This window comes from Stenella coeruleoalba, assembly GCF_951394435.1.
Source record: "Stenella coeruleoalba genome assembly, chromosome: 19".
NCBI lineage: Eukaryota > Metazoa > Chordata > Mammalia > Artiodactyla > Delphinidae > Stenella > Stenella coeruleoalba.
Genome location: NC_137165.1, coordinates 60,798,623 through 60,812,641, shown reverse-complemented (window position 1 = coordinate 60,812,641; position 14,019 = coordinate 60,798,623). Strand labels below are relative to the sequence as shown.

The 14,019-nt window shown below is 54.6% G+C and overlaps 1 protein-coding gene across 1 annotated transcript; it reads right to left on the bottom strand.

Annotated features, from left to right (window-relative positions):
* Positions 1–785: 785 nt before the first annotated feature.
* On the bottom strand, positions 786–11,159 carry CACNG1 (calcium voltage-gated channel auxiliary subunit gamma 1; the record flags this gene model as incomplete). Its single annotated transcript, XM_079905299.1, has 4 exons — positions 10,892–11,159; positions 2,700–2,774; positions 1,447–1,584; positions 786–1,012 (listed from the first exon to the last, which is right to left on the bottom strand). Exons 1-4 carry the CDS (start codon positions 11,124–11,126, stop codon positions 786–788), a joined length of 675 nt encoding a protein of 224 aa, XP_079761425.1. The 5' UTR covers positions 11,127–11,159.
* Between the last annotated feature and the right edge of the window lie 2,860 nt (positions 11,160–14,019).

Here is a 14,019-nt window from a genome sequence, read left to right as displayed (position 1 = left end):
AAAAGCCAGTGTCTGAAATCAGACCCTTGCAGCTGTGCGGCTGGAGTGCCGTGTTAGCACTGGGATGCCTAGGGTGCTGGGAGCTCTGGAAATAACCCTCTGTATTTTTAACGCCCTTGGCTAGTCAGACCGCCTCTGGTTTCTCCCAAAGACAACCCCAGGGCCCAGAGTTACCAACTGTAATTCAGAACCTCTAAGTCTCGCTGCTAAGCAGACCCTCTGTCCCTCTCATCCCCACAAAAGTCCTCAACATCCCCGGGGGCTATGCCTTCACTTCCCCTGCTGGGTCAAGGGGCCCCTGGGCTGTGGTCAGGAACCCAACAATTTCTTCGCAAGGCCAAGGAAAAAGCAAGATTTTGAAGAGGTTTTATTTCAAGCCACAGAGTCTAACCAGTTAAAAACTGCTTGTTGGGTCTCCCAGAAGCCAAGGAGGGGCTGTTCGGGTCACCAGGAAGGAAAGAGGGTCTGGCCATTCGCACAGCTGGACGCCCAGAACAGGTAGACGGCCCACAGAGGACAGTCGGTGGGCTTATCGAGGACAGCCGGGCACTCCAGCGGGAGGTCGGGCCTCTCCAGGCGCCTGTGCACCTGCCTTCCACCTGCACGGGGCAGGTCTGGGCCACCGCCACTTGCGGGCTTCACCACCCAGAGAAGTGCTCAGACAGGGCGAGCAGCTGTGCTGCGGGGGAAGGGGCAGGTGGGAACGGGGAGAAGTAACGCTCCCGCCTCCTTCTCAAACGTTCTGGGCTGGGCTCGGCTTCCTTGGGGACAGGGGCCCAGGAGGGCTAGTGCTCGGGGTCGGCGTCCATGCAGGACTCCCAGGGGTTCTGGGGCATCCGCGGCAGGGAGAAGAGCAGGAGAGCCAGGCCGCCGAGGAAGAGGAGGCCGAAGGCCGCGCAGGCGCAGGCGAAGGACCAGGAGTAATAGTACTTGATCCAGACGGTGTCCTCGCTGTCGACCATGCGCTTCACCGACTGCCGTGTGACCTCCACCGAGACGAAGATGCAGAGACCTGGGGGCAGAGCTGGACTCAGGGCCCCGGGCGCCCCCCGCCCCGCGTCAGCTGGGGCTTCCGCGTGGGCTTCAAGGTGGAGACCCCGCCGGGGGAGAGGCGGGGGCATGAAACGGCCCCGAGACCGAGGTCCCGATCGGGAAGCTGCAGAAGTGCGCCCTTTCGTTCCTTCTTTCCTTAGCACTATTTTAAAGTTAATTTAAATTTTTGTTAGTAATTAGCATCCTCCCGGCCTTGAGGATTGTCTTGGTAAGAAATGGACAGATTGCCGAGATCTGCCCCCTCCTGGCCCACCGGCCCTGGCGGAAGCCCTGGGCAAGCTTGCCCCTGGGTGGAGCCTGGGAATCTGTCCACACCCAGGCCCCAGGTAGGCATGAGAACGGGGTCGAAGCATCCCCCCAGACCCGGCACCCGGACAGGAGCCCCCGTCCTACCCGCAAAGGCGAAGAACATGGACGCTGGCCTCAGCAGGTAGTCGCGCTTCTTCCCGAAGGACAGGAGCACGCAGATGGTTCCCGCGATGGTGAAGCCCAGGCTGAAGATGGCGATGGCCGCGGCCGAGATGCTATACTCTGTGGCACACAAGGGGGCAGGGATGCCGGGACCTCAGAGGGGCCTCATCCCCTGCACCTTTCGTCACCACTGGCTGTGCCTGCAGCCAGGTAAGTGAGTACCACATTCTACTATTCCCTTTTCCCAGGTGAGGAAACTGAGATCCGAGAGATTAAATCACTCCTTCAGAGGCGCACAGTGGCTAAGGGGTGGGACCAGGATGTGCACACGACCTAATTCCTTCTCGCAGGTCAGACACCAAACTGAAGTTCCTCCCTCCAGGGGCAGAGGCCTCGGAAGGGAGCGTGAGATCTGCGGCTGGAGACCTTTCTGGAGCAGAAACCTTCCTCTGAGTGTCAGGGCAGAAGGTGGCACCCAGGCTGGCGTGGTCTGTCCTGGGACTGGCAAGCAGCCTCTGGACGGATGACGGAGTGTGGCTTGTTACAGAGCTCGGTGCCCAAGAGGATCTGCGTGTGTGTGTCAGAGTGTGTGCACCTGTGCATATGTGTGCATGCGTGTGCATGCGTGTGCATGCATGTGCATGCGTGTGTGCATGTGTGCGTGTGTGTGCATACCCATGCCGTGTGCAGTCTTCTGTACACAAGCACATGCGGGTCTCTGCTCAGTCCAGGGGGTGCCTCCGAGCTCGGTGGTTCCCACCAGGGCACGTGTGCCTCAGGGGCTCTCACGCATCTGCCCCAGTCCCCACCCTCTGCTTCTCGGGGAGTGACTTATAGGCGAGGGAGGGACTCAGACAGACTCCCCGCACACTCTGAGCTGCCAGCCCTGCAGACCATCACAGGGATCTGGCATCCTTGTTCCATTGTCAGAGCTCCTGTGACAGTGGCGTCCCTCGGGCTCTGTGGGGAAATGGACTCCTGCCCTCTGGGAGCTACCAGGCAAGTCTCTTTTACAAACTCGCCCGAGCCCTGATGCAGGGATGCTCAGGGCGCCTGGAGGTGGGTGACGCTGTCTCGGGGGCGCAGAGGGTGGCCAGGCTGCCGCTCAGATGCATCGGGAGGGGCTGCTCGCCATCAAGATCCGGAAGTCGGGGCCTTTGCACCCGTGACTTTCCGGTTCAGCAGCGCGACGGGAGCCACGTTTCCTCCCCTCCTTGCTCTCCACACGGGCTCACCTTTCTGAGTGGTAACTTCGAAGATCTCCGAGCTCTCGCCTGGGTTAAAATGCCTGAAGTAGGAACAGTTTTTCTCTGCAAAGGAGGGAGACGGCCTATGAGTTGAGAGAAAGGGCTGCAGCCGGGGCAGGAGCTCAGCCCAGAGAGGGCGGGTGCAGCCCCCAGGGGGATTCTGCCCCCCCAACCCTGACTCTGGGCTGAAACACACATCTTTCACTAACCCTTAGACCAAAACGTTGGTAGGAAAGAGGGTTGCATAAGAGGCTGGGAGATCATCAGGGAGCTGAGGCTAACTGAGTCCGGGGGCAGAGAGCACTGGGGTACTGAGCGCATTAGGCAGACAGGGAAACTGAGGACCAGAGATCAAGTCATCTGTTAGGGGGTACAGGACCCATGGCCAAGCAAGGGCCAAACAGTGGTTCTCAGCCAGGGCTGATTCTGCCCCCAGAGGACACTGGGCAGTGTCTGGAGACATTTTTATGTCACAACTGGGCAGGGCTGCTACCGGCATCCAGTGGGTAGAGGCCCGGGATGTGCTGAGCGTCCTACCATGTACAGGACAGCCCCCTACAGCACAGAATTACAGGCCCCCAAATGTCAGTAGTGGTGAGTCAGCAGTGGTTCACATCCAGTCTAGGGCTGGGTTTCTTATCTGCATCCAGGCCCACCCTGAGGCACTGGGTGTGACCTGGGAAGCAAAGTGTTTTTCAAGAACTTTCCAGGAGATTCTGGTGTTCAGCCAGGTTTAGAAGCCTGGCTCCCGGCCCCTTGAAATGCCCTTCAAAGGGCTTTTCTGAGTGGGCCCTCTATATGGACTTGGGTGAAGGGCAGAGAACCTCTAACCGAGGGCCAAACGTGATCAAAAGCTCATTTCACTGGGCCCTCAATGCCTGTGGCCATAGAAACAGCCCAGATGAGACCTCCCCAGGTGAGCTGCTTCCCCACCCGATTAGTGTCAGAAAAGCCACAGACGATCTGTGCTGGCAGTAGGACCAAAAATATGGATTTGATAGGGGGCAGAGGAAGAACTCAGAACAAAGAAATTCACACCGATTTTCAATATAATTTCTCTTCCATTCTTCTCCTTTAATCTCTCTTACAACTAGATATACTGTAAAATCAAAGGATAGTCTTATTGCTTATTGAATACAAGTTTAATATTCTATACTCTTGATTTAGGAAGTAGATGAATGGATTATTTTATACTATTTTGTTTCTTAAAGAAAAAAACTAAATTAGGTTGCTTTTTATTTCTGTGAGGCCCTTCACTGAATTCTTTTTCCTGCGGATCCTTGAACCTCAATAGAAAAACATCTCTGCTCCTAGTTTATATGGCATCTAGTTTGTGCATCCATTTTTTTACCTACATTCAAATGATCACCAGGTGTTTGATGCCTAGTTTCTTTTGGAAACAAACTTGAGGTTTGCGAAGTCATAGCTTTCATTGGGGTCCAGGCTTCCGTCTGCCTGACCTGTATAACCTTGTTCCACTGAAGCCTGTGGCCTCCATTTCCCCTCCCCCAATGTCAGGGTTACTTCTGCTCCCCTAAGTCCAGGAAGAGAGTGACCCCGGGAGATGGAGCCTGGTTTAGCAGCAGTAAATGTTCCATGAGGTAAACAGCCTTTTCTCTGAGCGTCTATATTTAAATCCCTTTCCTTTTGAGCCGAGTTGCCTGGGGTGTGTGACTGCCGCTGGTGACTCAGGAGATGCTGTGCTTTTCTCTCTCGCAGCTTCTGCTGTTACTTTAGAGCATGATGGAACCCTCTCATATGTGTTAGATTAGTAGCTATAGATTCTCTTGAATCCCTGCTTCAAAATGGCTCATGTCTCCCTCTGGACGGAGGAAAACTTCTGTTTCCTTCTTTAAGAGCCCATCTCGGTCGTCACTGAAAACCCTCTGAAAAGAACTGACTGAATTCAAGTGTGTTTCACGGTCAGTTCCCTCCCTGACGACGCACAAGCCGAGTTAAAAGCGTCCATTCAGCGCGCAAGGCCCGGAGGTAGAGGCCCATCGGAAGCCCGGCCAAGGCCCAGCTGTCCGGCAGGTCCGCGTGGCCGAGGCTTCTCTAGCACAGGTAGTGCTCGGGGTGTCGGCCCCCTGCCAGACAAACGCCGGGCTCCTGGGGAAGCCACCCTGCAGACTCGGGGGTGGGGACGTGGGCCCAGGTTCAGTCTTCCCTCCCTCCCCTCCTCTCTCCAATGCTCTCTGGGGGCGCTGGGGGGCACCCATGCGGGGCACCTGGAAGCCTCAGCTTCTCTTTCATGTGGCTGGTCCTCGGGCTTGAGGATGGGCGAGCCAACCCCGTCTGCTCTCTTGGACTTAGCACACGAGGAAGGCCAGCGGCCTCTGAACCAGGAGAAGCGTCCGCTGCACGGCCCCGTGGCTGCCCGTTGGAGACCACAGCCCCTTTGCGGTCCCGTTCGGGATAAATCAGCTCGGGCACCTGCCAGTGTCACTCAAGAACTGCCCAGGGTCCTGTTGGGATGGGCAGTCCCCGCCCCCGCCCCTTAGCCTGGGTGCTGTCTGGGTGAACCGCATCAAGGGCAACTTGAAAAGGAAGGACGTTTGAGATGGGCCTGCGTGGGTAGCGGGCGGGAGGGAGGGACCGCGTGCAGACTGTGAGCCTTCTCGCCTCTGCCTCTCTGACGTCCCTCTGCCCCCTGCGCCCGGTCTACATCCCACCTGCTCAGCCCCTGCAGCTGTGCCTCGTGGGCTCCAGCCCCTTCACTGGGCAGAAGGAGCAAGTGCTTTGGACCAGGTTGGCGGAGATACCAACACTGGGGTGGTGACCTGGGACCAGAATTGAGCACCGAGGCTCCTCCAGCCTCCTTGCGTCTGCAAATGGCTCACAGTGATTTTAATATTTGTATTTCTTCTTTTCTGTGTTTCAGAAATGTCTACCATGGACAGTCATAAGACTCAGTGATCTAAAATCTTTAAGTGGATTATTCCTTAAAAAAATGTCATAAATCAGTTATTGGGGTTGGACTATTCTGCTCACCAAAGATTCTGATTAAGGGAGGGACTGACTATGCAGAACCGTATCTGCCAATCTCAGAGAACTAGAACAGAAGGCACATTTAGCTCCAAGCCGAACCGGAGTTAATATAGATCTTTCTCTGATAGTTGGCACAGCTTGTATGATTAGGGGATGCCTCTGGGTATCACTGAGAATGTATCAACCCAATGCTGGTTGATGCAGACTTTGATACATTAAAAAAACCACCTCGCTGATTTGCACAAAACCAAGGGAACGAGGGCTCTGGGGGTCGGAAGAAACGTTTCACCCACTTGTTACTTGCATCAGTGCCAGGGTTGTCTTCACCCTTTTTGTAAAAGAAGTTCTTGATGCTCCCGATAGTGGTTTCTCTGTGCTCTGTGTTCCCCCGTCCCTCTGATTGAAAGGGGTCGGAGAAATCCTCAAGACCTGACCCCAGGGCCTCAGAGCATTGCTGTTGTATGGGGGAGAAGTCTAGTTATGGCCAGTCTCCAGCATGGGCTCCTGCGGATGGGAAAGGGAGCCTCCGAGATTCTTGGGGTCACAGGAGTGTCGTGTTCTTTCATTTGGGCTCCAGTCCGGCCCCACGTACTAGGAGAGAAGATGGGCCACTAGAGAAACTGGGCACTGCTGCTGCCTTGTGCTCAAGAGGCAGAGTCGGAAAAGAAAGAACATTCCACCCAGACCAAGGGCGAGGGATGACCCTTCTGAGGACTCACTGGGCTTGCAGACAGGCAGCTCTTCTGACAACTGGGAAGCCCCTGCTCTCACTCTGGAGACGCTGGAACTGACCTCAGATACGGATGCTGTGCGTGGCAGTCCTTCGAAGACTCGCGGTCGGTGGAAAACCCAAATTGGACCGTTTGTGTCCTCAGAGCCTCCAGCTCTCTGCGCTGAGCGCGACCTTGAAAAGCTTCCTCTGCTTCACCAGCGCTCGATGCCGCTTCCGCTAAATCACGTCGTGTCAAAGCTGGTCCTGATGTGTCTGCTCGGGTCAGCAGCTCCTGGGAAGGGTGTTTGTGCCTGCGGTGGAGGGTGTGGGGAGGGCCCGCAGAGCAAAGAAACTCTGGATTGGAGACCTGAGCCTCGGAGAGACGCCTCTGAGCCTCAGTTTTCTCACACGTGGAATGAGGACCGTCTGTAGAATCCAAGTCTCCTCACCGGGTGGTTGTAATAAGTAGTGTCATGTAGCAACTAAGGTGAATGTTAGGCGTGTGGGTCCTGGCTGCTCCGCCATGGTAACTGTGTGGCCTCGGCCAAGTTACTCAGCTTCTTCGTCCCTTGTTTTCTTTATCTGTAAGATTGGCTGATGATAATAGTATGGACCTTGTCAAGGATTTTGTGAGGATCTGATGATTCTGATTACTGTCTAACTGTCTATCTGTCTATCTGTCATCATCTGTCATCCCACTGCCCTCTGGCCTCCATGGTTTCTAGGAAAATTAAGCTGTTTAATCTTACTAAGAATGTCTTGTCCGTGATGAGTTGCTTCCTCTTGTTGCTTACAGAATTCTGTGCCTTTATCTTTCAGTGGTTTGATCATGACGTGCCTAGGTATGAATTTATCCTGCTTGGAGTTCATTAAGCTTCATGAATTTGTAGGTTAATGTTTTTCATCAGATTTGGAAAACTTTCCGCCATTATTTTCCACGTAACCTTCCTGCTCCTCCCCCGCCCCATCTCTCTCCCTCTCTCTCTTTCTGAGATGCCATTATGCATATGTTAATACATTTGACACTGTCCCACAGGTCTCTTCATTTTTCTTTCCTGTCTGTTCCTTAGACTAGCTAATCTCAATGGACCTACCTTAAGGTTCACTGGGTTTTTTCTTCTATCTGCTATATAACCCCTCTAGTGAATTTTTCATTTCAGCTGTTGTACTTCAAAACTCCGGAATTTCTCTTGGGTCTTTTAAAAATCGTTTATATCTCTTTATTGATATTCTCTATTTCATGAGATATCATTCTCATCTTCATTTTAGTTCTTTAAACATGGTTTCTGTCAGTTCTTTGTATCTAAAATAGCTGATTTAAAATCTTTATCTAGTAAGTCCAATATCTGGGCCTCCTTAAGGATCTATTGGCTGCATCCCCCATCCCGACCCCCACCCCATGTGAGTGCCATGCTGTTTTAGTTCTTTGCATGCCTTGTAACTTTTTTAATTTAAAATTTAAAACTCAACATTTTAAACAATATAATGTAGCAACGCTGGAAATTAGATGTCCACCCTTCCCCAGGGTTTGCTCCTGTGGCTGTTGGTTACTGTTGCTTGTTAAATGATATTTCTGAATTAATTTTGTGAAGTCTGTATGCACCTACGGCCACTGAAATCTCTGCTCAATTAGTTTGGTGGTCAGCTCACAGAGATTTCCTAAAATGCTTGTACCCGACACATCTCCCAGTCTTTACTGAGGGGTTTTGTGCTAAGCAGAGGACCAAGCACTCAGCTAAATAGCCTACATTTCTGCCTTAGTCTTTTTTTTCTTTCCCCCCCTCCCTCCCTCCCTTCCCTTCCTTCCTTCCTTCCTTTCCTCCTTCCTCTCTCTCTCTCTCTCTCTCTCTCTCTCTTTCTCTCTTTCTTTCTTTCTTTTCTCACACAGCTGTTGGTTTTCAAGGCTGTGACAGAGTTGGGAGGGGAGAACGGGAAGAGTGCACATTAAGACACCACAAAGCTCATTGTTCCCACTGAGATTCACCAGTTTTTCTTGAATGAGCACTTGCTGGATTGCTGCAAGACTGGTTAATTTCTAGAGTTCTGAAAAAGTTGATTCTGACCATCTTGGCAAATGTTCTCATTGTTTTTATGGAGAAGAGGATTTTTGGAGGTACTTACCCTGTCATTTTTTCTGATGTCATCCAAAGTTAATATATGTAAGGCACTTAAAAAAACAATGTTTGGGGGACTTCCCTGGTGGTCCAGTGGTTGAGAATCTGCCTTCCAATGCAGGCGACACAGGTTGGATCCCTGGTCAAGGAACTAAGATCCCACATGCCGTGGGGCAACTAAGCCCACGTGCTGCAACTACTGAGCCCTCACGCCTCAAGTGGAGAGCCCATGTGCCACAAACTACAGAGCCCACATGCTCTGGAGCCTGCACGCCACTAGAGAGCCTGCTTGCCACAACAAAGATCCCATGTGCTGCAACTAAGACCCAACGCTGACGAAAATAAATAAATAAAATAAGTATTTAGGGAAAAAACCAAACAATGTTTGGTAGATAGTGCTATGTTTGTGTTTGCAGTTGTTGATGTTGTTGTTAATAAATGAGAGAACACAAATGAACTCTGTTTCTCCCTCTGGAAAAGAGTGATCCAACAGAACACAGAAGGATGGGTGGGGAAGGAAAAAGATGTCCACTTGCAGAGAAAGGAGGAAAGAAGGCAGGAATACACTTCGGAAGCTTGTTGGGGGTAAGGCAGTGCTCACAAGTATGGAAGGTATGATTCTGTCCGGACCAGGATAAGACAGCCTGGAGACAGACCCTGCTCAGGCTCAAGGCCAAACCATGCTGGCTCGTCCCGTGTGGCTGGTCCACTCGCCTCCCTCCTGCCTGTCTCTCCTTGTATAGACTCGCCTCACCTCTGTCTTCTTCTGCTCTGTAAACTCACCAGGCTTTAAAAGGCTGGCGCCGAGGACCTTGACAGTGAGTTCCCATGCACGGTCCCTGGGGACTCAGTGCGTTCCCATGCACGGTCCCTGGAGACTCTGCCCTGCCCTGCCCTGCACAGCGGGTCCCATGCACGGTCCCTGGAGACTCTGCCCTGCCCTGCCCTGCACAGCGGGTCCCATGCACGGTCCCTGGGGACTCTGCCCTGCCCTGCCCTGCACAGCGGGCTTGGCTGGATGAGCGGGGCACCTGTTTATGGGTGTGCTCCGCAGCGGCTGAGGGGCGTGGGCATCTGGGCTATGTGATACCCTTCAAGCACATGTCCGTGCCTGCTAAAGCCCTCAGGCCTGGGACTGGGTGCTTCCAAGAGGGCTGGGTGTATGTGAGTCTTCTGGGTAGAAGCAAGCAGGGCAGGGCTTTCCTGGAGCCGGCAGGAGGGGAATGAAGAGCAAGGAGCCAAGTGGCGGAAAGGGGTTTGGGCACCTTCCTCCCCACAGGGACCGCAAGATCTTCGGGGACTTAGCAGTGACTTTCTTGAAGGTAAGGGCTCCAGGAACAGCCCGTCTGATAACAGGGGAATAATTCTGAAAACCAGGTGGGATGCTGCACTCACCCTGGTCCACTGTCACCTTGGAGTGACAGCTGCAAGCATCGGAAGGGACTTTATGTTGCTGAGCCCAAGATTCGTATTTTATGGGAAGAAGCAGAGGTTGTGATGGGCTTTGTCAAGCCCCCAGTCCTTTGGGGTCGTGGCCTCTGATTCCCTGCGCAAGCCTCTTTCCTCAGCACCCGCTCTATTTGCTATGACGGGGAGGGCTCCACGTCTGCAGAACAGACTAGTCGCCCTCACGCCAGGTGTTCTGGCAAAAGAGCTCCCCTTCAACGTGCGCGTCACTCACGTGGTAGGAAACCGAGGACGGCATTTAAATCACAGTGGAAGGAAACACTTTCTAATTCCGAAGGGGTCCTAGGCCAGGGAGGTGCGCAGAAGGACCCGCAGTTCTGGCAAAAAGGCAGGTGGCTGGTCCACAGCCGGGTCCTGCCTCACAAACATGCGAGCTGTGCCGTTGCTCACGGCCCGTGCCCAGGAGGGACTCCCACTTGGTTTCATGCTCTGCTCTTGCCGTCTTGAAATTCTTAATAATCATGACAAGGAGTCATGCACTTTCATTTTGCACAGGGCCCTGTAAGCTCTGTGGCCGATCCTGTCTACACTGCAGCCTGGAGGCTGGAGAATGAACTGCCCTGCCCCCCACCCCACCCCACCCCCCGCGCCGGGGGTCCCTTTCACCTGAGGACAGAGGCCTGTGTTTGCAGGGAGAGGGTGGGGCCGGGCGCAACCGGGGCCCTAGTCTGGCTTCTTTCCTGAGCCTCTGTCCGCCCATCCAGACCTCCGCCCTGGGCGCCGAGCCCCGAGCCCCAGCCGGACGCAACTACCTGCAGCTGGACGCCCTCAATGCCAGGCCGGCGCGGGCCACCGGCTGAACCGCACACCGCCCAGCTCGCGCCCCCGGGCCCACGGGCGGGCGGCCTTCCCCGGAGGGACCGGGACGGGCGGGAGGGGGGCTGGGGAGGGTACGTTACCCCCAGGCAGGGTGATGGGTCCGCAGCTCCTGTCCCTGCCGTCGCCCGGGACGATGCGCTTGGTGCAAATCCGCCAGAGGCCGAAGTGTGCCGCCTGGCAGCTGGCGTTGCGGTGCTCCACGTGGGGGCTCAGCACGGCCCAGTGGTCGGTCACCACGGCCACCAGCGCCAGCACGATCCCCGCCAGGACGCAGAGGAGGGTCAGGCGGACCTTCAGGGCCTTGGTCTGGGACATGGCGGCCACGGAGCGGCGGGCGCTGGGGCAGGCGCGGCGGCCGCGTCCTCCCGGGCAGGTGGCGGTCGCGCCGGGGCGGCGGCAGCTGTTCAGTGTGCCCGGCGGGGCCGGAGGGGGCCGGCCGTGGGCGGAGGGGCGCTGGCCGGGCTGAGCAGCTGGCCAGACGTGTCAGCGGCCTGCGGAAGCTTCTATTAATGCCCATCCCGGCGCCTCGCCGAGGACGGCTGCTCCTCGGGTTTCAGGGCCGTCTTTGCTCCTGGAGCCAGAAGCGCGCTGTGGGGGTGGGGTGGGGGGGTTGGGGGGGGCGAGGACAGCCGGCGCTGATGTGACTGCAGACGCTCTCCTCGGGGGACCTGAGCTGGGAGGGGCGAGGGGCAGGCAGCCGGGGCCGGCTGTGCGAGCATCTTCCTTCTGGGGCCGGAAGGACCCCGGGGGACGCAGACTGTGTAGCCTCTGTCCTTGCACCGGGCGGGCCGGTCACCGGGGGGCGGGGGGTGAATGGGTCCTCGTCCCGGGGTTCTGGGGGGAGCCTGCCGAGGGACACGTCGGGGATGCCCTGCTTGGGGCCTCTGGAGCCCACCGCCCAGCCGAGCGCTCCAGCCCTGAACCCCACCATACCCCAAATGGCAGGAGGATCTCCGGTGGTTCCGGAGCCTCGCATCATCCCACACTATTTCCTTATCAATTCTCTTTCCATCCCCGCAGTGAGGTCTAGAAGAAAAGCTGTCTGGGGTTAGTAAGTCTTTAACCCCTTTCTGATACTTGCAAATCCAAGACCAGCCTCGAGAGGACAAAAAACCCAGCTGGATTTGACTGTGGTGCTGTTACCACGGTACCTTTTACTTTTTACCTTCTATTAATGGCAGGTAATAAAGATTTTCCAGTTACATTGTCCTTTACAAAATAAGTATACTTAAGTAGGAAGAGCAGAAGTAGGTCTATTGACAGGTGACTATTAAGAGGCTAAGGGGCGTGTGGCCCAGAGGACACGTGGGGTTTGGGGACCGCCTACCCATGCCCGCTTCACCTCAGGGCCGGCAATCCAGGCTGGAGCCCCTACGTGCCTCCCGGGCTTCTGCATCTCCTTTCTCAAGTCCCCAGGGGCCTCTTTTGGGATGTGTCCAAGAAGCTGATGCATGGCCAGGAAGAAACCTCTGAGCTGGGCAGGGGTTTGGCCTCTAAAATCTGGCCTCTGGTTGACACAGCTTACAGAAAGGCTGCCTGTGTGAGGAGAAACATCCAGGGGTCCAGCCACGAGGTCGCAGACTGTTGATAACAATGGTGATCATAGTGAGAGCTCAGCCTCGGTGAGTGCTTACTACCTACCAGGCACTCCGCTGAGGCTTTCCACACACCACTGCAGTTCATCTTCACACCAGTCCAGGAGGTAAACGCAACTATCACTCCCATTTTACAGATAAGGACCCAGACGCTCAGTGACGTGAAGTAACTTGTCCAAGGTCACACAGCAGGTAAATGGTGAAGCCAGGTTTCAGAACCCAGAGTCCAAACTCTTAACCAGTGGTTGGAGCTGGGAGGAACTTTCGAGATCTATTCTGACTGCAGGGGAGGAAAAACATCTTTGTCCTCTACCCTAACGAAAGACAAATTGACAAGAGAAAAGCATGCAAATTAATGGGTTTTTAAAAATTAATTAATTTATTTTTGGCTGTGTTGGGTCTTCGTTGCTGTGCACGGGCTTTCTCTAGTTGCGGCGAGCGGGGGCTACTCTTTGTTGCGGTGCGCGGGCTTCTCATTGCGGTGGCTTCTCTTGTTGCGGAGCACGGGCTCTAGGCGCGCGGGCTTCAGTTGTTTTGGCTCGTGGGCTCAGTAGTTGTGGCTCATGGGCTCTAGAGCGCAGGCTCAGTAGTTGTGGCGCATGGGCCCAGCCGCTCTGCGGCGTGTGGGATCTTCCTGGACCAGGGCTCGAACCCCTGCATTGGCAGGCGGGTTCTTAACCCCTGCGCCCCCGGGGACGCCCTAATGTAAGTTTTATGTGGCACAGGAGTCTTCGTAAAATATGACGACCTAAAGAAACTGTTAAACTTGAACCTTTTTTTTTTTTGAGTAGTGTATTTATTGTAATAATTTAATTTTTTTCCCCTGAATGAAAACATGTTCATTATAAAAATGCAACCACATACATGTATATGGAGAAGAAAAGTGATACTTGTTGTTTTTGTATTCCTTGTCTGTAATACCCCTTTCCTCATCCAGAGAGAAACGCTGTTCACAATTTAAACCTGAGCGTTTTAATGTGTGCTGTGTGTGATGAAGAGTGGGTGCAGGGACTTCCCTGGTGGTCCAGCGGTAAAGAATCCGCCTTCCAATGGGGGTTTGATCCCCGGTTGGGGAATTAAGATCCCACGAGCCGCGGGGCAGCTAAGCCCACGCCATAACTAGAGGCCACACGCCCTGGAGCCCGTGCACCACACGAGAGAGAAGCCCGCACACCGCAACTAAGACCCAACACAGCCATAAATAAATAAGTAAATAAATAAATGTTTTTTAAAAAAAGAGTGGGACATACAACAGGACAAAAGGATTGAGCGAAGGGCAGGAAACTCGTGGGGGGGAAAAGCAAGGTCTGTTCGTTCAGATGCTCCTCTGCATTTGTGGGACGTTTGTTCCTTTCTTCTGGGTGTAAGGAGAGAACCTCTCACGTGAGTGGCTCATGACCTGCTTCAGAGGAGGGTCACAGAGGCCTTCCTGTACCTGCCGTTTCTCAACTTCCTTCAGTTTAAATGTGCAGTATGCCCAGGTACCATGTCTTGGGGCGGCGTGTCCTGAACCCCGTGTGACCGATTAAGGAACCTGTGGCCTAGAGACAGGACGTCACAAACCAGGACCCCCGTGAACAAGCACAGGCCGGAGACCTCGGGGCTCCAGCCAC